Source organism: Stegostoma tigrinum, chromosome 4 (assembly GCF_030684315.1).
Source record: "Stegostoma tigrinum isolate sSteTig4 chromosome 4, sSteTig4.hap1, whole genome shotgun sequence".
NCBI classification, from domain to species: Eukaryota; Metazoa; Chordata; class Chondrichthyes; order Orectolobiformes; family Stegostomatidae; genus Stegostoma; species Stegostoma tigrinum.
Genome location: NC_081357.1, coordinates 102939446 through 102964611, shown reverse-complemented (window position 1 = coordinate 102964611; position 25166 = coordinate 102939446). Strand labels below are relative to the sequence as shown.

At 39.0% G+C, this 25166-nt stretch overlaps 1 protein-coding gene across 1 annotated transcript in view; it reads left to right on the top strand.

Moving 5' to 3' along the window:
- Positions 1 to 25166, top strand: part of LOC125452488 (CUB and sushi domain-containing protein 1-like) — a 2230063-nt gene that overhangs the window by 1969644 nt on the left and 235253 nt on the right. Inside the window, exons 42-44 of the mRNA XM_048530978.2 lie at positions 6597 to 6806; positions 15291 to 15479; positions 22660 to 22837. Of these exons, the coding sequence (XP_048386935.1) occupies positions 6597 to 6806; positions 15291 to 15479; positions 22660 to 22837 (577 nt within the window). The remainder of the gene's footprint in view (positions 1 to 6596; positions 6807 to 15290; positions 15480 to 22659; positions 22838 to 25166) is intronic.

Genomic DNA, 25166 nt, shown 5'->3' with positions numbered 1-25166 from the left:
AAAAACAGAATGCTATCAAGCTGAAATAAAAATGTAATTTCACTTGTCCAGTTGCGATTAATTCTGTGATGTTGTCAAAATATTGGTTTTGCTTTGTGACAGAATGTGCTCTCACTTATTGTTATCCTAGCTGATGACACTATGGCCAAAACGGATCCCAGAATGAAAACTATCTTGAAGGTTTATGTTTTACCTTAGTTATCATGTTGGTCATTTATTAGGAACACAAGACAACAGGGTACTTTAACAATGCCGCTATAGTTTATTACACAAAAGATAAAAACAAAAAAAATCTAGATATTGAACACAGTTGGGAAATGATCTTAAAACACCTAGCTATATAATGTTCCAACCTATTTCCCATCACCATCAAATCCAGAGAAACTATCCCTCTCTATCAAAGTTTTAAATTTGAATTGACTGATTTTCTCAAGTTTCTGTTCTGAGATCTGTGTGATTTTCTGTGATTTTTTTCATGAATGTGTACAAAACTGAGAGCTTAAAACTTCTTAGCTTCTAATAATCTGTAAATTTTTAACTAAACGCTCCTTGCCTGGAAGCTTCACAAACTAAATTTTTCTCCTGAGAGGTTTATTCCCATAACTGCCCGAATAAAGAGAAAATAAATATTTTTTTGTATAGGAACTATTTTTGCATCTGACCCCAGTTAGATCTCTTCCAAACTGCCTTAAAATCTCTCAATTTGTAATTTTTTAAATTCAAATAAATCCTTTAACAAACCAAAAACAAGCTAATGTCCTTCAGCGTTTACTCCAACTGTTATAAACTACCACTGTATAACCAATTTTCTGTTAATACTTTAGGAGGTTTCTTCTTTTCAGATATATCCTTGATTAGGTCACTGTTCTAGACAGGCTGGTGGACCTAGTTTTTTAAAAATCAATTCACAAAGTAACCAATGCCCATATGAAACTATTTTACAAATCCAAATTGAGGGACTTCTGTTGGGAAGATGGCTTTGTGGCTGAAGAAAGGGAAGAGATTTCTGCCAGCAAACAAACCATTCATCACAGGGTGCTTTTGTGTGAAGCACAAATCCAAACACTGATGAACTGTATTTTATTTTTTAATGCTGAATAATAGAAAAGTTTTTAAAGATAAATTATCAACAGTTTACTTCCAAAAATGCACAGAGGGTAGCAGGACCAGTTTTTAAGAAAGTTCACGTGGTTGATTCCTGAGACAATGAGAATTTTTTGAGAAATTGAGCAGATTGGTCCGACAATCATAGTAAGAGTCATGGAGATATAGAGCTGAACAGAATGGAAACAGATGCTTCGGTCCAACTTATCCATGCTGACTAGATATTCTACATTAATCTAGTCCCATTTGCCAGCATTTGGCCATATCCCTCTAAACCCTTCCTATTCATGTCACCATCCAAAAAGCTTTTAAATGTTGTAATTGTACCAGCCTCCACCTCCTCATCTGGCAGCCCATTCTGTACACACACCACCCTCTGAGAGAAAAGTTTGGCCCTAAGGTGCCTTTTAAATATTTCCCCTCACCTTAAAATATGCCCCCTTGTTTTGGACCTCCACACTCTTGGAAAAAGATCTTGGCTGTTCACCCTATCCATGCCCCTCATGATTTAAAAAAAAACACTATAATGTCATATAGTCTTGGAGTCCTACAGCACAGAAACAGATCCTTCAATCTGGCCAGACCATGCTTTAAAATAATCCCAAACTAAACTAGTCCCATCTGCCTGCTCCAGACCCATATCTCTCCAAACATTTCCTACTCATGTACTTATCCAAATATCTTTTAAATGCTTTAATTGTACCCACATGCACTGCTTCCTTAGAAAGTTTGATTCCACATGTGAACCACCTTCTGTGTGAAAAATTTGTCCCTCAAGTCTTTTTTTAAATCTTTCTCATCTTAATTTAAAAATGTCCCCCACCCTAGGGAAAAGATAACTACAATTAACTCTATCTATACCCCTCATTATTTTAATGACTTCTATAAGGTTGCTTCGCAATCTCCTATACTCCAGTCATCATTGGTATTCAGAAGAACGAAAGTTGATTTTATTGAAAAGTATAGTGCTCTGATGCAATTTGTCAGTAAGATGTTGAAAAGGTGCTTCCCCTCATGGAAAAGCCTAGAGCTACAGGATACAGTTAAAGCGTAAGGGATCTTCCTTGCAAGATCGAGATGCGAAAATGCTTCTCTACTCTTCATCCATGAGCAGTGGAGGGTGACCATTGTACATACTCAAGGTTGAATTGGTGAGATTTTGACCTACAAGGGAGCCAGGGATTATTTCTGAAGAAAGATTGGATGGACGAGGCTTGAGTTTGCAAAGTAAGAAACAACTTGATTGAAGCATAGAAAAGCCTGAAAGTCTGAATAAACTAGATATGGAGAGGATATTTCCTACTTTGAGAGAATTAAAAATTAGGGATCACTGCTTCAAAATTAGGGGTTACCCATTTAAAAGGAGATCAAGTAAAATTCTTTCTGTCACAGGGTCATGACAGTCTGGAATTCTCTTCATGAAAAGGCAATGGAAGAAAAGATCTTAAACACAGAGGTGGATCGATTCTTAGTAAGCAAGGGAGCGAAAGGTTATAAGGATTTAGCAAGAATGTGGATTTGAGGTTATGTAACCAGGTCATCCATGATTTGATTAAATCTCTAAGCAGGCTTGACAGGGCGACTTCTATTCCTAGTTCATTTAGTCGTATTGGATGTATTCAGGAAAGTAGAGTTGAGGACATGCTCAGATCAGCCATAAGTTTATTGAATGACAGACTATAACTAAATAATGCCATTTTTGAGCTATCTTTTAGAAGGTTGCAGAGGCAGAGATGAAAGAATACGCAGCATTAGTTATTGAGTGATCAAGCCAAATATTTGATGAACCTCAGTGTTTCCTACTTTGTGAAATGGCAGTGTATGTCTACCAGAAAGAAACTTAAATAGATTTGAGTTGCAGAGACATCAGGAAAAAAGAAACTAAAGATTTGCATGATTCGATGTTCAGGGAGCATTTATCATTAACTTTCCCTCAGGCAGTTGAATATTTATTACGGGAGTCCCATGCCAGATGAATTGTGCATGGTTTATGAAAGCAGCGAACTTGCTAGTCTTTTGCTTCTTATTATTGGAAGAATAATAAGAATACTAGTGGTATTATCACTGAACTATTAATCCAGAGACCCAAGTAATATTCTGGGGACCTAGTTTCAAATCCTACCGTGGCTGATGATGAAGCATGAATTCAGGGAAAGTTTTAAGAATTAAGAATCAAAAATGACAGTGAAATTAATTGTCAGGGGAATAAAAACCCATTCTGCTCACTTATGTCCTTTAGGGAAGGAAATCTACTCTACTTACCTGATCAGGCCTACATGTGGCTGTAGACCCAAAACAATGAGGCTGATTCTTTTATTCAGGGCAGGCAATAAATGCTAGCCTCCCAGTGACATCCACTATATATGCAATAACATCCACTATATATGCAATAACATGAGAAAAAAGTGAAAATCATTGATATACAGTTGCCTCCAGGTATCTGAAAGCCAGGATTACACATTCCAGCTGCAAGATTCCTTGGTTGGGCTTTCCCAGTCAAGCCACTAACTAAATTGTAGAATGGTGTCATATTAAACCACAGAAGTAGCACATCAAGCCTCACTGTGTTGCATCTAATTTGGGAGAGGGAGAAGGAAATGTGAAGAATAAGTGTCAAAGGTAATGCTGAGGGTATTAAAAAAAAAACACTGACTGACAGTACACAGGAGCTGAAACAACAGCATCAAAGTGAATGCACTGCAGGTTATAACAGTTCATGTAGACACAAATATTCTTGTAATGAAATGATGCATGGTGGTTGGACATAAATAAAAGTTGCAACTGCTTCAGAGATAGTCGGAACAGCCGAAACTGGAGAATCTGAGATAACACAGTGTGAAGCTGGATGAACACAGCAGGCCAAACAGCATCAGAGGAGCGGGAAAGCTTGACGTTTCGGGTTGAGACCCTTCTTCAGAAATGGGGGAGGGGAAGGGGATTCTTAAATAAATAAGGAGATGGGGGAGGCGGATAGAAGATGGATAAAGGAGAAGATAGGGTGAGAGGAGACAGACAGGTCAAAGAGGTGGGGTTAGAGCCAGTGAAGGTGAACGTAGGTGGGGAGCTAGAGAGGGGATAGGTCAGTCCACGGAGGATGGACAGGTTAGGGAGTGGGATGACATTAGTGGGTAGGGGATGGGCGTGGGACTTGAAGTGGGAGGAATGGTTAGGGAGGCGGGGACAAGCTGGGCTGGGTTTGGCATGTGGTCGGGGGACGAGGGATTTTGAAGCTTGTGAAGTCCACATTGATACCCTTGGGCTGCAGGTTTCCCAAGCGAAACATAAGATGCTGTTCCTGCATCTTTTGGGTGGCGTCATCGTGGCAATGCAGGAGGCCCAGGATGGACATGTCGTCCGAGGAGTGGGGGGAGGAGGGTGTTGAAATGGTACGCGACTGGGAGGTGTAGTTGTTTGTTGCGAACCAAGTGGAGGTGTTCTGCAAAGCGGCCCCCAAGCCTCCAAGTGGTGAATTGTATTTGCCAAATAACGTGTGATTGCCTCTACTTCATTCCAGCTCTGTAATAATTTCTTTAATTCTGACTCGTGTGCCAAACTATAGAAAAGATTGCTTAGCAGTATCCGTTAACATGAATTAACTTCTGCCTGAACCTGTTTTCTCCCTATGAATCGAACATTAATTAAATTGGACACCTGCATCACGCACCGTGGATTGTCTTAATCTTCCAGTTAACTTACTGCATTGAATGTCCTCGAGGCAGGATTGCAGTGATGTCAAACATTTAGCGATAATGCGGTAAACCCAATCTAATCTTCAGCTATTATCATTCGCAATGCTGAAGTTGTAGGAAGAACATTTCTCTCACAGAAGTGTGGGACGGGGTGATATCTGAGGTTGGAGTAGCATCTAGCCTCCCTCCAATCAGGATGAACTGGGAGGTGATGGGGTTATAGTGTAAAAAGGTGTGAGGTGGGAAGCTCCATCCCCTTCCTCACTGTCCCCAATTAAATTAGGGAAGAAAGAGTTAAGGACTAATGTTCCACCAGAAGGTCAATTGAGTCACTTAAATGGCCAGTTAAGGGTTCACTTCAGCAACTGAGCCCAGCAGCATTCTATCCATCAATAGGACTTGATGCCTATTTAAAACCAAAAATATGATTTGAGGAGTTAAAAATCCTGCCTGCGTTTCTTTTTAAACAGACAGGATTATTTAAACTCCTTTTGTGTGCATTATTCTGAACAATTTGTTCACTGCATAGTTTTACTTCAAGAACTTGATTTAAATATGTCATTGGACTAAAAGTGCCAAAAGAGTGAAGTATCATTTCTTAATGTTATCCAATTAATTTGTCACAAATCTCTTGAAACTTCAATAATTTATTGAGATGTTCATTACCAATTCAAAAGCGTGAGGCCTTATATTCTGCACTGAACTTATTAGCTCACAAAGTCAAAATGTAATTCCCAATTTGCACTGAATTCTTTGGCCCAGTTGGGTTCTTGCTTCTTAGCACTGCTTTATGATGCCTATTAGAAAGAACATGCTGTGGATGTTGGATGCATTAGGGAATAGAACTCGAGAGAAAATAGAGTCTAGCAAATCACACAATCACTTAGAGCTCTGCAACTTCCTCAGAAAAGGGGATAAAATGGATCAGGAAGCAATAATGGTTGATTATGCATTTCAGGGATTTAACATAGGGCATATTAAGTACTTAGCATGTATTTGACTTGTGCACATTTGTGCATTACAAATAATGGGAGTGAATATCGACAGGGATTCTTTTCATTCCTTGATAACAATGTATTGGGGTTTTCATGGCTCAACTGAGATATTAAGGTGCTTAAAATAGTTTGGTGCTGTCATAGAGAGAGAAAGATTTCAAATCGATCAGCTACACACTCACATATTCATATTCTAATGGTTTAGAAAATAATTATTCAAGGTTAATTGTGAGGTTTTTATGTTCATGTTGTTGAAGCACTATTACAACATTCATTCAATTTTCAGTCAACTCAACTCCACTAGTTTAATAACGGAGAAGGAGGAATTAATTTTATATTACTGACTGATTCTGTGTTTCAAGCTCAAATTAACAGCTGAACAGGCTGAAGGTTATTGATTTCTCAGCTGTGAGTAGTGCTACGTGCATGGAGTACATCATCAGAATGTCAACTTTTTTGACCAATATTGTGGAGTTTTCCAAAGAACTTACTAGCTTTTTCGCTTTACCAACAAAATGTGTCCACTTGACAGATGACTTTTCATTTGTGTTTTGTAAAGTAACAATGAGATTTCCCTCTTATTTCTGATGAGTGATAAAGATCACCATTGTGAAGCTGCATAGTGCAGATGCTTATGAAAATATTATACTATGTAATCTTATGTATTAGTCTGATTTAGAATTAGATGACAAAAGCATCTGGGAGATTTCCAAATCAAAGCATAATAGTGATGGTGGTTCAAGTAATTTTGCTTTTCTTCTTTCCCATGGTGTATTTTTGTAGCTAAAGTTTGCTTTTATTAATGCAGGTGCAGTCATTCAGTTTCTGAATTTTTCGACTGAAGCCAATCATGATTTCTTGGAGATTCGAAATGGACCACATTACGCTAGTTCTTTAATTGGACGGTTCAGTGGGACAGAACTCCCACCAATGCTACTCAGTACTACCCATGACACCATCATCAACTTCTACAGTGATCATTCTGAGAACAAGCAAGGATTCAAACTTACCTACCAAGGTAGTATTAGCAGAAACAAGTTTTTATTAGAATGGGGAAACACATTTTTGCTCACTTAAATATATTTCAGATATTGTATAACTACTGACTACATTGTTGGAAGATTTTATTTGTCTCTTAAGGGAGTAAAATTATGAAATGAACTGTCAGCAGAAACCCAATGGATTGTGCTATGCTGCACAGTGTTTGAGCAAAGTTCCAATATAATACCTCATTGCAAGAATGCTACACAAATAGATAATTAAAATAATCAATTTACAAAATTGAGTCAATATTTAAGGAGAATATTGTCCTCCACGGGCCTATTTGGTCTTTCTTTATTCTATTTGTTATACATTTTAAAAAAAACACAACAAGATAAATATAAAGTGGAACTTTTAAAATTGTGAGAACTTATGAGCGAGAGTAATGTCAGGGGAGAGGAGGAGGAATTTTAAGTGTTTATACTTTTTTTATATTATAGATTCATAGTCTTGAAAAATACACATTTGTCCAAGTAGCTCCATTTGAGGGTTTGCATTGCATTAACTTTAGACCCTAACTGTTAGATTTTTTTGTATTACAGATTGTATAAACTATAAGAATGGCAGGTGTTCTCATAGATGTGCACCTGCCTTTTGTTTTTGCTTTACTCATGATGAAACAAAGTTTTATTACAGAAAATTAAAATATGTGTGAGAAGTTGGCTAATAGAAATTCAATAATTTTTGATAATTTCCCTGAGGGAGCAAAGTATTGAGGTACAGTTCTTAATATTGAAAAGCTTTAAGAGTTGAAAAGATTCATACCAAATCTTTTGTATGGTAGTATTTGCTAGGTGTAGTAAGAAGAATCTTGTCTTGTGGTAGCAATTCTGTTTTGGGTTTGAAGTTGGAGGGTTCAAATCCTACTCTGGAAAATTCTGAAATTCAGCTCTGACTTTAGGATTGAAATTTGACAGCAATTGAGTCAGCTAGGTGAAGGATCCCTATCTCCCTCACCAGGTGAAAGCACACAAGACCCTAGCTCCATACAACAGTAGCCATTCTATCAACTGGCCTCCAAACAGTTCAGTTCAGGGAAGGACTGTGAACATCCTGTCATAACACGGCACAGAGCTGGCCAAGCAGCATCAGAGGAGCAGGAAAGCTGATGTTTTGGGTCGAGACCCTTCTTCAGAAATGGGGGAGGGGAAGGGGATTCTGAAATAAATAGGGAGAAGGGGGAGGTGGATGGAAGATGGATAAGGTAAAAGGTAGGTGGAGAGGAGATAGGCAGGTTAAAGAGGCGGGGTTGGAGCCAGTGAAGATGAATGTAGGTGGGGAGTTAGGGAGGGGATGGGTCAGCCCAGGGAGGATGGACTGTCAGACTGTTAATTAGCCTGCAAATGGCTTTCGTTGCTTCAGACTGCCCTCTAAGAAAACAGGGATAAGGAAACAGTTTGTTCAATATGTGCTTCCCTACAGGAAATTTATTATGAGAGAATTTAATTTCAGAAATAATGCAAGTCTAACTTTCAAAAATGAATTATGAATAGTATAGTAAAGTGAGAATGGGCGGGCATTTAAAGTTTATTCATCTTGTTTCAAACATTAAAGTACTTGCAGAAAATATTGGTCTCATTGGTTTGAGTGATTGACTTCAAATAATTTGGATCAGGATGGTAGTGATGACAATGATTCATTCATTGAGAAAAGCACTTAACTGATGCTAAGGAATAAGAGTAGATAGTCAAGCTAGACAATAATATTTTGAATTATCCCATTAAATTTTGTGTACAGTAACACTGAAAAACTCATCAATCAGAGCCAGGTAGTAAAGAGTACCTAATGGATTTTTCTATTGAAAGAATGTACCCGTGAGCAGTGGTGCAGGAGCAAGCAGTTCAGTTCCCTGAGTTTGTGGTACCATTCAATTAAATCAGTGTCGATCTGTATCATAAGTCCATTTATCCACGTTATAGAAAATGAATCACGGAACAGTGCAGAGCAGAAGATGGCTATTCAGCCTGTTAGGTCTGTACAGGTTCTTCCAGCTGTCCCAACACTCTCACTCTTTTCCACGTGACCTTTCTTTTTTTTCCTCTTTATGTCTGTATCCAATTACATTTCAAAGGCTTCAACTGAATCTTTACCCACCACCCTATAATTCAGAGATTATATCAATTTCAATTAGTTAAGTTTAAATCTCAAATCACTCATGCAGAAAGCAAGTTAATCCTCAGGTATCTTTCAGTTCTTTGCTGAATCTGTGCCTTCTTGTTATGGATCCTTGAACTGTTAGGTGCAGTTCTATTTCACTCATGATTTTAAACACCCCTCTCTAATCTTTTTTTCCCTTCGGTCCTGTAAGGAAAATAACCCTCACACCTCCACGTACCTGAAATCGTGTCATCCTGTAACAGCTATCATACCTCTTGTCTGTGCCTTCTCCAAAACCTTCATTTATTTCATTCAGTGTGATGCCCAGGATTTCACACTCTTGCAGATGAAGCCAAGCTGAAGATAATACAGTATGGAGCTGGAGGAACACAGCAGGCTAGGCAGCAGCAGAGGAGCAGGAAAGTTGATGTTTTGGGTCAGGACCCTTCTTTTGAGATTCTTTGTCAGAAATTTCTGAAGAATTTCTGAAGTTCAGAGTTTGAGGAATTCCTGAAGAAGGGTCCCGACCCAAACCTTCAACTTTCCTGCTCCTCGGATGCTGCCTGGCCTGCTGTGTTCCTCCAGCTCCACACTGTGTTATCTCTGGCTCCAGCTTCGGCTGTTCTTACTATCTCGAAGTCAAACTAAAGTCTTGATTCAGTTTTGCATAATATTGCTGCATTGATACTCGATGATTCTGTTTGTCAAGACCAAAGATCTTGCTGATTTCAAATTCAGAATTCATCTCAGTGATGGTGATCACACAACTACAAGGCTGTTCTAAAAAATCTATCTATGTTGTCTTAAGTTGGTCTAAAGTATATGTTACTCCAGGACTATTCTAAAGTCTTTGGCACTAACTGCTCTTTAACATATTCGTCAGTCGAGCCAAACCAATCACCACTCACAACAGCAAGAGTTCAAGAGTGCAGTCTACCAACAGTTTCTTGAGGGCAGTTAAGTATTGTCAATAAATATTAGCTTTGCTAGTTATGACCACTTCCCTTGAATGAAAAGGAAATAAAAGCAACTTCCTTCTCCTCTATGTGCTGCTGGAAGCTTTTCCTGCTTTAGGAAGCTGCTGTCCATTTTGCGAATTGTGCTCAATGCTGAGAGAAAGCTGACTGTCTGCCTATGTCTGGAATGCAACTGATTTGTGTGCAAGTGTTTCAGTATTTCAGCACTGTGTAGATTATTGAAACTTTGGCAAACACTGGCCAAGTTACAATCAGATGAAATATGTCAAAATCATCCCATAAGTCATTGATACTTCCTAATGGGGAGCCCTTCATTTGAGGGCTAATGTTCTTGACTGCCTGTTCAATTATGGGTGCTATTAAGCAAAGTCTGAAGTCTGGAGCTCCAAAATAGTTGTATTAGTGTCTCATCACCATTATGATCTTTCTGACCTGCAAGTGATTAATGAAAGTTTGATGCTCACTCCATAATTGCAGCATCTTTCACATTTCACATTAGAATATGTATGAGTACTACTGCTGCCATTTTTGGAACTTGAAGGAGCCACTTAACGGTCAAAAAAATGACATTTCCAAGTCCAAGAGGTTTTGGTGGAGAAGAGGTGAGGACACCTGCATTGCCATACTGTAAAAGGAGACCCAACAGACAAACATAGAAAACACAATAGGAACTGATAGCTGCAGTTGTCAATTGTTATAGTTCTAGCAATGAGCCTCTGACTGCTGTACTTCAAGAAACCCAGTAGCTTCACTGGACTTCACAAGGCCAATTAATGCAAAGACCACATCCCATCAACTGGACTGCAAGCCCCAAGCATTCTTCAATTTACTGGATCCCTATAACTCTCATACGCATAATTTCTAACAATCACGTATCTTACCTGAATTCCAGACTTCACCTTGCTCGCACACGCTTACGGCTGGCGTAAGGATAATACCCACATCTCTGAGCCTTTGTGCACAGCCACCTTTTGAACAATGACAACCACGTCACCCAAACAGATAGCACAATACTGAGCGACATACACTATTTCCCTCTCTTCAGCAGAAGTAGGGTACAATTGAATGGAGCAGGAGCTGAGTGGACTGAGTCATGGTACCTGAATTTCTTAACCCACTTTGAGAATTCGCTAATGACCTTTATTGGAACATTATGACCGTCAACAGGCCTGAAACCATCGAAGATGAAAATGTCCTTTCTTGGTGTTGTCCTTTTTGGAAATCTGTTGTTATTTCCTGTCTTCTCAAACACTAAACCCTTAACACACAATCAATATAAACTATAATTTCCAGCTCTAACCTCCATTTCCTTTTCAAAGTCCTCGATCATGTTGCTGCCTCCTAAATAATAAACATCTCTAAATTGCCTCCAATGCAATTGCATCCTTCCTTAGAAAAGGTGACCAAGTGCTGGGCACAGTACTCCAAAAATGGTTTCATGAGCTTCCTTGCTTTGTATTTAATTTCCCTAAGGTTAAGTTATGACATTTGATTAGCTCTCCTCATTACTTGTGGTACCTGCACACTAACCATTTGTGATTCTTGCATGAAGACTCACAGATTTCTTTGATTCTCAAAGTTGTGATGGTAATGATGCCAATGAGTCATTCATTTAGGAAGCCACTGAATTGATGCTAAGGAATAAGAGCAGGTAGTAAAACTAGACACATCTTGAATTCCAAGAATAAAAAAAAACATCTCATTATCGATCTGCACAACATGCCAACCTGTCTGCAGTCCCCTTCACTATTAACCCTGCACAATCATTGTATACCAAGTGAACAATTCCAAAATTTTTGTTAAAAGTATTTTGGTATGTAGAGTTGAGCAACAGCCTTGATGTAAACTTTGGTTTCAATCCTTGCAGCCAAAATGATCTCCACTAATCTTTTCTGTCATCTGTAATGTTCGGTTTTTAACTGGTCTCTCTGTGCTGTTCAGAAACAGTGTATTAGCTCGGAGCAGGAGTGAGCAATTCAGCCTTTTATGTCCACTCCACCATTTAATACTTTCATAACTGATCTCAACTCAGCCTCAGCTCCAAATTCTTGCCTGCAATCCATCATCCTTCAATTAAATATGAACTAAAAGTCCATCTCCTCAAAATTCTGGCATCTACCACACTCTTGGGTTGGTGAATTCCACCGATTCATGAGCCTTTGGGGAAATAATACCTCTGCATCACTGTTTTAAATCTGCACCTCCCCCCCATCCTAACACCACAACATCTCAACATGGGGAAACAACCCCTCTATGTCTACTTTGTTAATCTCCTTTAGCATCTTATATACTTCAGTTAGATCTCTTCTCATTGTTCGAAGCTCCAGAAAGTATGGGACTAAACTGTTCAATCTCTATTCATAAGACAAACCTCCTGTCTCTGGAATCAATCTACAGATTACCCTATGTATTGCCGGCAATGAAATGCCTTTTACACCTAAATTCCCCAATTTTACTTTCTATTTCTTGAGCAATAAATGCCAAAGTTACAGTTGCCTTCATTATTACTTGCCGTACCTGCATACCAGCTTTCCACAATTCATGCATGGGGACACCCTGTGTGCATGATGGTCCCTCTGCACTGAAGTGCTCTGACATTTCTTTCCATTGCGATAATAATTTGCTTTTCAATTCCTCTAACCTCACACTTATTCACATGAAACTTAATCTGCCAAATTCTGGCTCATTCACTTAAACTATCCATATCCTTTAGCAAGTTTCTTATTTCTTCATTGCAACTTACTTTCCCACCGATTTTAATTTGCCTCTAATACATAGTGTCCCCACAACCACATCATAAGTACAGATTTTAAATTGTCTCATCCATTAATACTATATACTTAGATTGTCACAGACTTTGCTTCTGCCTGGAAAAGCCCTTCTTTGAACATTCTCAGACACAACACTCACAACATTATTTCGTCAATGCACATCACACTTTTGTGAGACACAACTTTAACGTAATAAATCTGTGTTTTTGGTTGGCTGGTGCCTTTTCTCCCAAATTATTTAATATTATCCTTCAGTATCATTTCTAATAACTTCTGGGTGATGTTGAAATTACCTTTTCAGTTTTTCAGAACAGCACAAAAATAAGAAGCCTCACTTTAATTAACTGAAAGGCGCAAACACCTCTCATGAGCCAGTAAAAGCATCATGACCATTTGCAGCTTCTAAGTTACAACTCATAATGAAGTTTCATTATTTCTTTGATTAAATGCGAGAACCTTAGTGAATACTTTGTACATTGAACTTCTAATGAGAAAGCAATACTTGCAAAGATAAAAGTCATTTTGAAATGATCCTTATATAGGCAAAACAAATTTACAGCAGCAAGATAGTGATGAGGAAAGCAGCAGGAAATACAAATTTAATTGCAAAATAAAATGCTGCAGAAGTTTCAGAGGTTTTTGATTTAGATTCATGAGATGAATTCATAATGCAAAATCCCGACTCCAGTGCACCCACATGGAAATCAATTACACCCACTCACTGCTTTAGTTAGTGCAAAGGGAAATGCAACCCACTAAATTTCTATTTTCTCTGAGGCTTCTCTTGCTGAAACAATTCCTTTACAAAAAATTGTTTCAGCTTAATGATCTGGCATATTATTTAATTAATAAATTCTTTAAGGTTCAGCAGGTGCAAGTTGGAGACTCAGTTTTCATCTTGTGTTGGGAAATTAATAAGCTTCCTGTCAGTGCACCTTGGGAATCAGAACAGAGTGCCTTGCCTTACCTACAAATTCAAGAACTGTATAACCTGTGTTAGGGAAAGAAGACTGACATAAAATCTTTTGTATTAAAGTTATTTCTCAAGCAAAATGAGCCTAACTCGGGTAATCTGAAACACCAGTCGTGGTGAATTTGTTAGCCTCTTCCACAACAGAACAGAAAACTCAGCAAGAAGATGCCTGTGGTAAGCCAATGTTCTGAAATGATGACTTCACATCAGCCAAACTCTCTTTGGAATCATGTAGAAATGTCCCTTCTTGTCTGCTGTAGTCATATGACCTCTATCAAGAAGCAGATACACTAACCAGACATCTTATGTGTAATTCAGTAAAGACCTTATGTTGAATGCATGTACATATGAAACAAATTTGGGCACAAGTGTCATATGACCATGCCAACTAATTGGAGTGGTTCCAGGCTACACTAGAATGCAAAACTGTGGTCAAACCTACAGTAATGGCTGCAAGATGATCACTCAAAATCGTCAATGAGAGTGCACCAAGGGAAAAATTCTAATGCAAATAAAACTGGATTATTTCACTATCTTTCACCAGACTGCCTTTTAACAATTAAAGATGAATCATATAATGGCAGTAAGAAAAGCAAGAAACACATCACTGCTATAGTCTACAAAATGGATGGCACCAAAAAGCTTCTTGTGATAGGAAAATCCAAGAAGACATATTTGCATTTTGACCATCAAGTCACTATCCATGTAGTATGAAGGCAACAAGTCAGGTGAATGACCTCCAACACTTCTGAAGCATGGATTGAGAAAATGAGTAAAACGTATCAATAGAAGAAACAGAAGATTGTCAACTACCCTTCAACCCAAAATGTCTGATGAAGTCTGTTCAGTCCCCTGCCTGTTTCCCTTATTAATGCTGCTTAGGGCATTGAGGTGCTTTGGGATTTCACACTGCAGTGTACAAAAAATTGTAAGCATATTTGACTGCAGTGACAACTTAGTGGACTCATCTGAAGGCAGTGTGTGCTGCATAAAACATTTACAATGTTTTTCCAGAGCAATTCCTAATGTTTCTCAATGTCTTTTACTGTACAAGATCAATCCAATGTGAGGTGTGAATAAGTTGAAAAGTAATGACATTTTTGAACATACTCATCTCTATGTTTTCATTGTTTTTGGCACAGAATACATCTGTAGGAAAATCAACCACATGGAACTTTCTCAGCTATTTCAAAGCTCCACTTAACACAAATTTGGGAGTGATTTGACTTATTGCAATTTTACTAACTCCCCCTTTGAATCTTAAAGTTAATTATGAATTAATTGTGACACTTGACTGACTCTTAAGCCTATGTTCTTTGTGAGCCAAGGAGAAATTTAGAACTGTATGAGAGGAACTCTGTAATGCCTTAATTGTGTTTCTTTCATAGTCAATGTTCAGTAACTTCCTTCCTGATAGGACTAAGAGTCAGACTTATGAGAGATTATATGGCAAAATAGTAAACCTCAGTGCCTTTATAATTATTATAACAGCATTTTTTTCTCCTTTGGGCGCACATTGAAGAACTTAATCTTTGAGGATTATAATTACTACAGATTACTTACTGGAAATATTCAAGTACAGCCTTACAAGCTGATTATCTCTTTGTTACTGATTCTAACCTTCTGATTATTATTCCTTTTAGCTTATGAGCTTCAAAGCTGCCCTGATCCACGACCATTTCAGAATGGATTTATCATCAATTCTGACTATAGTGTGGGTCAGTCTATATCATTTGAATGCTACCCTGGTTACATTCTGATTGGGGAGCATGTTCTCACATGTCATCATGGGATCAACAGGAACTGGAACCATCCATTCCCAAAATGTGAAGGTACTATCTTTATTCATTTCTCCTTTCATCACTTTTCTTTTCCAGCAGATCCAGTCTAACATAAGTATGCCTGTAAATTTCTCATATTCAACAAACCAGTGGATTGTTAATTGAGAACTCTTGTACTCATTTGCCTTTGCTTGTTCCTTTACCCGTTTAAGAGTGATCAGGTTGTTTCGGTAGCATCAGATATGGACTTGGAGGTAAGCCTTTGTCTCCAAGAGTCATACACACTGACTCTGTTAGAGCTGTGCGGATCTGTAGGAGGCATAGTTAGTGCAGGATGAAGCTTACTTTTAGGAGCTGTTCCATGGAGATGCATGAAAACTCTAGTGGTTATGTACCAGCTCCACATTAATAACAGTTTGATGGTGACAGCTGCAAAATTACACAATCTCTGACAGGACTTGAAGTCCCAGCCTTTCATTGCTGTTATGACCTTGTAAGAAATTGCTAATGCTTTCTCACCTGGAAACAAAATCAGAAATTGCTGCAAAAGCTCAGCAGGTCTGTCCGCATTAGTTCTGAGGAACGATCATTGGACCCGAAACGTTAACTCTGATTTTTTCTTCTTCACAGATGCTGCCAGATCTGCTGAGCTTTACCAGCAACTTTGGTTTACATTCCTGATTTACAACATCTGTAGTTCGTCCGTTTTTTTTAATGTATTCTCACCTAATCCACTTGCAAGAGATCTTTGTTGTAAAAGTGAGCAACATCTCCCACAATGATGAAGGATAAGTGACTGAGGGGCGATGGGAAATGATCATGGCTTCCGCACATTAAGACCGAGTCATGTAGATCTGTATTTCATTTCTTAAATTCAAAAAAATGTTGGTTGTTATTTGAACAATCCAATAAATCCAAAGCTTGGTAAACCAACATGAAATATGAAAGTAGCAATGATAAATACCAAAATACTTGAATACACTGAAGATTAACTGCCAGACCAAGAAAATACAGAGTGGAGGAACTCCAAAGCTGCTGCAGTGACAAAGTGGAGGCAATGAGACTTTCAAACTCATTCAAAGCTGCATCACAGGATATGTAGCTTTGTGAAGAAAATCCCAATGCAGTGATTGCAGGTTCTCAGATGCAGAACAAAATGAAGATCAGAACAAAGATCATGGACCTGCTGAGCAACCCTTAGAAAAAGGGCAGAAAGCAATCTTAATTGTGCATTGGGCGGCTAGTGCTGGCAAGACCAGGTCCTTCGTAAGCGCTACTTAAAATTAAAACCCTGTAAACCAAGTCCATTAGGTAGCAAAGAAAGACAAAACCCAACATTTGGCTGCAAGTACTTGATATTTCAGCGAAATAAAAAGAGTAGAGCAATTATTGAACTAATTTACAGCAAAGCAGTTTTCAACAATTTTGCAACAATTATGAAATAACAACAAAAGCCTAACTTAAAAATTCCCAGGAAAATAAAGTGACTGCATCAGGATTCAGTGTTAGGCTACGTTAGATGGGAGGTATTCAATTATTAGAAGGCAATCTGAAAATCAGCTAAACCACAAAAGAGCTCAGAAAAGCCACGAATCCTGAGTTTTAGATGACCTGAGAGGTTTGGAGACATGGAAGGATTACATTAAAACTCAAAACTGGCACTTTGGAGAAAAAATGCTTGAGGCACTACATTGCTTCAAATTTGGGCAGTCATCTAGAAGCTAAACAGGTCAACACATTACTCCGCAGCTTCAATAACCAATGATGTTTGAGACACTGATGTTTTTATCTGAGAAAGCCTTAGTGAGTCTACAGAAACATTTAAAAGAGCCTTAAGTTAAAAGCCTTCAACCATAATTCCAAACTGAACATAAGATTCTAGAAAGAACCAAATTCAACAGAAGGCTTCAGGTGCCATGTAAATGAGGAGATGCTTTTATTAATTACTTTTTTTACAGGCTGGTTGAAGAATATGTTTTGGAGGTTCAGTTGCAGAACTAATATGAGAGTGCATTGTCGTCAGTGTTGACATTGTTCCATACCACACTTGTGGCAATCTAAGGAGGACCTCATTGTCAAAAAAGCTGGAGAGACAAATAACAGTCCATAAACAGAACCGTGCAATACTGAGAGGTGAAGATAAATATTGATTGAGAAATCCCTCAATGAGAACACAGCTTCTGAAGAATAGGAATGTAAAAGAAGCATCCAAGAAAATGGCAGGAAAATCACATGACACCATAATACCCTGCTAGTGCATCAGACAGCACCAGTGTGCTGTAAAAATTGCAGAATGTTTTCCCTCTAGAAGAGATAGCTATTTGAGTTTGAGTTTGATTTATTGTTGTCACTTGCACAGGGATATAGCTTTTTTTTTGCACACTATACAGGCAGATTGTACCATGCAAAGTGCATCAGGGTAGCAAGAACTAGTGCAGAATACAATATTACAGTGGCAAAGAAGGTGTAGAGAGAGAGAGAGAGAGAGAGTGAGAGAGAGAGAGAGAGATTGACATGAACATTTGAGAGGTCCATTCAATACTCTGATAACAAAGGGGAAGAAGCTGTTCTTGAATCTAGTTGTTCATGTATTCAAACTTTTGTATCTTCTGCCCAATGGAAGAGAGTGGAAGCGAGAATAACCAGGTTGTGAGGGGTCTCAGCCAAAGTAACATCTCAATGTTCTCAGGATCCTAAAACAAAAAATGCCATTACATGTGAAGCTTTAAAGAAGTCAAAGAATTTTTGCCTGGAGAGGAACAATTCTATTTTTTACATTGAGACCATCAACCCCAATTATGTGTTCTGGAATGCAGATGTCGATGTCAATGGGGATGTCACCAACTCTAAACTTGCTACTGGAGCAAAATGTAACACTTTTACCTAATAGTTCTAATGTTGTTTGGATAAGATGCCATCCAGAGCTTAATGCAATATTCAACTACTTTCCATTAAAGAAATTGTAGGAAATCACTTTACATTCAGATGTATGAACTTCTTTTTCATTAAGGAAGCAATTAATAAATTGAATAGAAAGCTTTATAATAATCTGAATACAAATCTCAAGTTTTTCATTTTCAGTCTTGGTTCCTGTCCTCCCAGATTGTTCTGGTGACCTCAACATCTGAAAAAAAAACGTGTGAACTGTGTTCTCCATGTAGCCCTTCCAGGTTCCAGCCCAAAAATGGTTTTCCATTGAATATACTGTTAGAAATTTGAAAATGTGAGGCATCTAAACCTATGCTATAGCCAGAAATGTTCTCATTTTGTTCAATTTTCTTTAATAATGTGATTATTATTTGATCTCACATGGAAGAAATCAAAGCAGTATGACATGATTATTTATGATGAGGTTCATTCCTGTCACATAAACTGTATTGTGTCATATTTAGAAACTGCATTACTTATCAGGATCTCTCACTTTATAGCTTCTGGTGGTAATATAACTGATTTTGCATAAGGACATCAGAACAGATTTTGTTCATATGGGTAAGTAATTTAAGTTTCGAAGATTTAGGCTGGGAGAGTATGCAAATTAGTGCACTTCAGTTTCCAAAAACTGAGAAGCGCCCATGTTATCACTAAGATGTGCAATGTACAATGTAATTAATGATAACTTTTCAGTTTAATCTCAGCGTCCTTTTATTCACGAGATAAAAGAAAGAAAATGTTCAATTTAGAATCATCGTCATGGGTAGATGGACTTGCCACACTGTCTGATTGAATCCATTTGTATCCAAAGGACTTATTACTTTTGCTGGTAGAATTTAAGAAATGTCTTCCACAAAGAATAGCATAAACCAGCTAATTGAATTTTTTTTAACAAAAATACCTCAATTTATTCATTTAATTTGTTATTTCCTCTCAGACCATTATTGATGTGGTAATAAAGTGTTATGCATTCCTGACCTGACCAGCTGGCCCTTACCTTTTGACTCCCTTCCAGTGTGGGAGACAATCAATGTCATTATTAGTCACCAGTGGCTATGTACCTGTGGTCCCCCTGTAAACATGGCCACCTTTCTCGCATTATTGCATACTTTTGTTTGGTGGCTACATTTAAGTTTGATGGTTTGACAGTTTGGTTTTGAATTGCTGTCAAATGAGGGGGTCTGAGAATCTGTATCTATGTCTGTAGGCCATCTTTGAGGATAACCTCTTGCAGAAAGGTGAGGTCGGCATTACTGTCTACCTCTTGACGAGGAGATGGCACTCCCACTGGAGAACATTGTGGTTCTATGTTGGATACACCTAGCCTGGTGAAGCAGATCTACACTTCCCCAAGCTCAGGCACTTTGACATTTAGCAAGCTAGCAATCTCCCACCGCCTAGATTCATTGTTGGATGAGATGTACCCATTTGTTGATGCCAATGCTCTCGATGCCACTGTTTTCTTCCCATCGGAAATGTGGCACCTTTCGACCTTCACTCAAGAAGATCAGAATCAGAAACTCCACGCCTTCGTGCACAAGACAGGTATCTTGCCATTGTTCAAGGAAACAGGATGAACAGATAAACTTTTCCTCAGCTTACGTAGCATTCTGCGAGACCAAGACTACTAATAATTCGATAAATTTCATAAGATGGCTGCTATCTTTGATAATATTGATAATGATAGAGTTGCAGATACTCATCCAGATGAAGAGAATGAGGAAACTGCTGACATTTTGTTGGATCGGAACTGCAATTGATTTATTAAGATCCATTGATCACCCAACTCTAATGCATTCAGTGAACACTATTCATTTTAAACAACAGTTGACCAATGGCAATGTTCCCCCTGCTTCCAAAGCTTTGAATCTCATTGTCCCAGTCAGGAATTCATTGTCATCTGTTCAACAAACTGACAGTTCTTTGCATTTATATGTAGTTGGGATGATTTGGATCTGTGCCCTGAGACCATCATTGGCTTTGGAAGGCTTATTCTTGGAGAACCTTGATTTTGAAGTACTTGTAGGCTGTACAGATTACCCTAACACACATTCTCAGTTCTCTGGGACCTGCAGGAGTGAGGTGGTGTCTTTGATCCAGATTCCCCAAGTTAGCACGGCACAGCTGGAACATTCAAGGCTAATGCCAACGTTGGTCTGTGGACCATCCATAATGAACATGCATTATCCCCAGAATGCTAGAGACAAACTTATAGAGCTCGAATGAAAATTTGATGACCTTGTTAATTTGCAGTCTTTGCTTGGTCTGAGAATGTGGGAATCATTGTAACAGTACCTTAACCAACATCTGTTGTGAACTTGTCCAGTGGGTTTTATGCTTGTCACAGCATCTTCTGATGTCAGATGCTACAATAGTGACACCGAGAGTACCATGTGCAGGATCAGTCTGCTAATTCTGTTTCTCTTTGGCAGTCCCTCATGACTTGCCTCTGCGTTAAGAATTAGACCTCAGGTGGCTCAGCGACCAATACCTGGCCTGCAGTCTCTGTCATGGTGGGGTCAGATTGTGGTTGGAGGAACGGAAGGGTGGGATGCCTGGGTTGCCAAGTATTTCTTCTGTTGCCAATGTTTAACTTCAGCTTGACGTCAACACTGACACCTGAGGTGAACAGATCCTTCCCAGATGTTTTCCTTCCCCATTAGGTGGTCTTGGCCAAAATTTCTCATGCATTGACGTGTGCATTGCACATTTTCAGGACGAGCCTTTAAAACATTCCATCTGCCCTCCTGGGGCTCACCTGCCACGTCGAAGCTCTGAATCAAACACTTGTTTCAAGTCCCTCATCGGCCAGGCAGATTCTGTGGCCTGTCCAATGGAACCGATCGAATATGGTCCATGATTTGTCAGGGATGTTGACTTGAATGATAACATAGATGTTTGTGTGTCTCTCCTTCCAACGGATTTGTAGTATCTTGCAGAAGCAGCTCTAGCATTACCTTTCCAGGCATTTGAAGTACACAAGCTATCCACCACTACATTCTGATGGTATACCAAGTGAAAAGAAGATTTAGTTTTTTCCGCGTACTTCATTGTGAAATTTGACAAAGTGTCCTATACTAGTCATATTTCTTTATTTCTCCAGCCTGGCATAAAAGTAGGTCCAGTAGTTTATATTGATGTTCACATTCGCCAGCCATTTCAAGAAGGTGAGAAACCAGAATGTATTGTCGGTTCAGTGCTGGGCTTGTTTGGTCTTCATGTTGAGTGAGTGGGATTTCTCCCTGAGCCTCAGGTCATTTAAGGAAAGATGTAAATGTGGCGGAAGTAGTTCAGAGAAGACTAATACCTCGAATGAGCAGGTTGCCTTGTAAGGAAATGTCGGACATGTGAGGGTTTTACCTGATAGAATATAATAAAGTATGAGGTGGCCTGATTGAAAGGTATAAGATGCTGGAGTGAGCTTGACCAGGGAGATGTGGACAGGATGTTTCTTCCGATGGGAGTATCTAGAAATAAAGGTCACCATTTCAAAATAAAGGTTCAACCCGTTTAAAAGAGAGATGCAGCATATTTTCTCCCCAGTGTGTTATGAGCCTTTAGAACTTTCTTCCTGAGAAGGTGATGGATGCAGAGTCTTTGAATATTTACAAGGCACGATGCAGTAATTATTTTAAAGAAGGAGGGGAAATGTCCTCAAAAGTCGGAGGAATGTGGGTTTGAGGTTAAAGTAAAATCAGTCATGGTCTTATTAAATGATGGAGCAGGCTGATGTGGTTGAGTTACCTATTCCTGCTCCTTGTCTCTATTTTCATAATTAGGTCATGCAGTCACTTCTGAAATTCCAACAGAAGTCAAAGACCTGAATAAGTTACTGCTCCAGCTCAGCTGGTAGTGCTCATGTCACACTCCATGTTCTTGAGCACTTCATCAATCCTGGTATTTCAATATAATACAGCTAGAGTGCTACACTCTTATAGGTGCAGAATTTCGAAAGAGTCTTTAGGCTGAGGTCCTACTTGTTTTCGTGGACGGCTTAAAGGACATACTGTACCATTTGAGGGGAGTTAGCACCAGTAATCTGACAGCTCTTCTTCCCTCAATCTACATCCCAAAAGCAGTGTACCTGATCACCACCACTTGCTGTTTGTGGGAGTGTGCGGTTTGGAAATTGGTTATGGCACTTATTTCTTTCAAAGGTGATTCCACTTCGAAGCATTCTTCACTGGTTATGAAATCCTTCAGTATGCTGCAAAAGATGCATTATAAATGAAAGCTTCTGTTTTTTAAAATTTACTGATAGACAACAATTAAATGTGTTGCATTTTTCTTTGTTTTAAAGCACCCTGTAACCTCAACATAACATCTCGAAATGGTACGATCTACTCTCCTGGGTTTCCAAATGAATACCCAAATTCAAAGGATTGTAGTTGGCTCATTACAGTACCTCCAGGACATGGGGTTTACATTAACTTCACGCTGCTACAGACTGAACCAGTGAACGACTACATCGCTGTATGGTATGACCTATATTTACTTGCAAGCAAAATTTCTTGTGAAATGAACATATTTTAAAAAATATAATGTTAATATTACAGGGACAGTGAGTTAAGTTACAGTTCACATTATGTTTACACCACTACACTTGATGAATATAGCTGTTGTTATGTTGTAACAGTATTGCATAGTCAGAGCAATGCTAACCTGCCTGGTGTGTTGTTTATTGTATCTCAAAACTATTATAGTCTTAACAGGGTATTCCAACTTTGCAGATGATTTCTAAGCTGCTGTGAATTCGCAATGGCATTACTGATATTTAAAAGCCATTCACTTTCTTTTGCTACTCTGCAAAGTGGGCAGCTGTGCCCGGGCACAATGTGAGACAGTGGTGACTGGGGCAGGGTAATTCATTTGAGGGATTCAGTCCACTCAAGAGCCTTTGCCCACTGCCCTTGTTGCCAGTCTCAATGACAGCCACCCCCACCATCCTCAACTAGGACCTGGGATCTGACAAAAAAAACAGCAAACTCCACCACTCCATCAGTGGCATTGCTGTTCAGTAGAGATGCCATCTAGACATGTACTCTCAGGCTCCTTTATCCCACAGAGGGTCTGTTGGTGCTTGGTTGGATGTCTATTGGGGAGTTTCATGAGGCTTTCTCTCTGCCAACTCATGCAAATGACCTCTCACAATTCTTCACTGTTCTCCTTATTATGTATGCATCATGCCACATTCTCGCTATCATGCAGACTCGCCAGTGGCCGACCGACTCAACATGATTGAGGCCTTCTGGGATTTCTGCTGTGGCTGACTTATTTAAAGCACTGGGTCAAACCCTGCCAGCTACAAATAGACCTTAACTGTACACTTATTGGGATGGAGACAGAAAGAAACCTCTCTGAGAGCACGTTGTTGGCGTGATTGACACTTCATTGGAAAGAGAACTCCACATTCCAGAGCATCCGTAGGAAACCCACACAGTCATGGAGAGAATGTGCAAACTCTACTCGGAGAGATATCCAAGGGTGAAATTGATCCTGAGTCCCTGGTGCTGTGAGGCAGCAGTACTAAACACTGAGCCACTCTGCCACACTGCCTTGAGCACCTTATCATGTTAGCAAACTGCTTAAGGGGGTTGTAAATATTCCTTCATGGCCAGCATAGAATAACATCAAGATCCTTGTCTAATTGGATAGAATTACAAGTTAGACAGCCTTTAAATAGTTGAAAACATGAACTTGTATTGAAAAGTTGGTGGAAAAGCAAAGAAAAAAAAAACAAACGCAAAACACTGCATTTGCTTCTGGGACCAAACAGGGACTTTATTGCCTTTTCAACAAAGGCAAATTTGCAGTCAGTAAATTTACAGATTGCTTCACCCAACTCACATCTGTTAGAAGCGGGTGCTGATTAGTCCCTTTCTGACTTGTGTGCAGCTATCAAGGACCTTACCATGTTAAAGGTGATATTCCTCCCGCACAGTGTCTTCATATTCCTCCCCAGAAGATTATTGCTGCCTTCCCAGCTCCTCAGCTTCCATCACATTTCTCTTTTGGCCTCTTCAGTTGTGCAAGGGACAGTATGTAAGGATCATGCAACACCCTCTGTCAGGACTGTGCTGCAAGACACCCTGCCTCACCAGCAACACCACCGCCTGACCACAGACCACCAATATGATAGAAAAGTTGTAAAGAGGGCTCCAAATCATTAAAATGCATTCATGAGCTTTTTTTTTTAGCCAGTACACCACAAGCCCAAAAGAAAAAGCATGGTTTCCTCTTGTGGCAGAATCTAGAATTCAGTGTTATAGTTTAAAAATAAGAAGGCACCTATTTAAGACAGATGAGATTTTTTTTCCTCTGAGGGTTGAAAGTCTTTGGACTTACCTTCCTTAAAACACTGCATCTTTAAGTGTTTTTAAGGCAGAAGTAGTTAGATCCTTGCTAACCAAGGGGATGAAAAATTATCAACAGCATAAAGGAATGTAGAATTGAGATTATAATAAGATCAAAAATAATATTATTGAGTGGTTGAGCTAGCAAGTCTTGTTTGCAGTAGCATCTTAGTGATTGTATGCATAAGTCAGTTAGATCTTACATACTTATAGGAAAGAGCAAATATTGATGAGGAATGACAGTTTCAATTTGGGAAAGAACAGCTTTACTGAATGCGTATGTGATTTGGCAGAAGTGGATTGAAAGCAGCTACTTGAAGGTAAATCAGCAGTAGGGCAGTGGGAGGCATTCAACAACAAGAGTTCAGAAAAAAACAATTCCTGCAGAGATTGTGCTAGAAGTGTGCTCAGCCATCAGGAAAATACTGCTTATAAGATTGGTCATTGTATTATG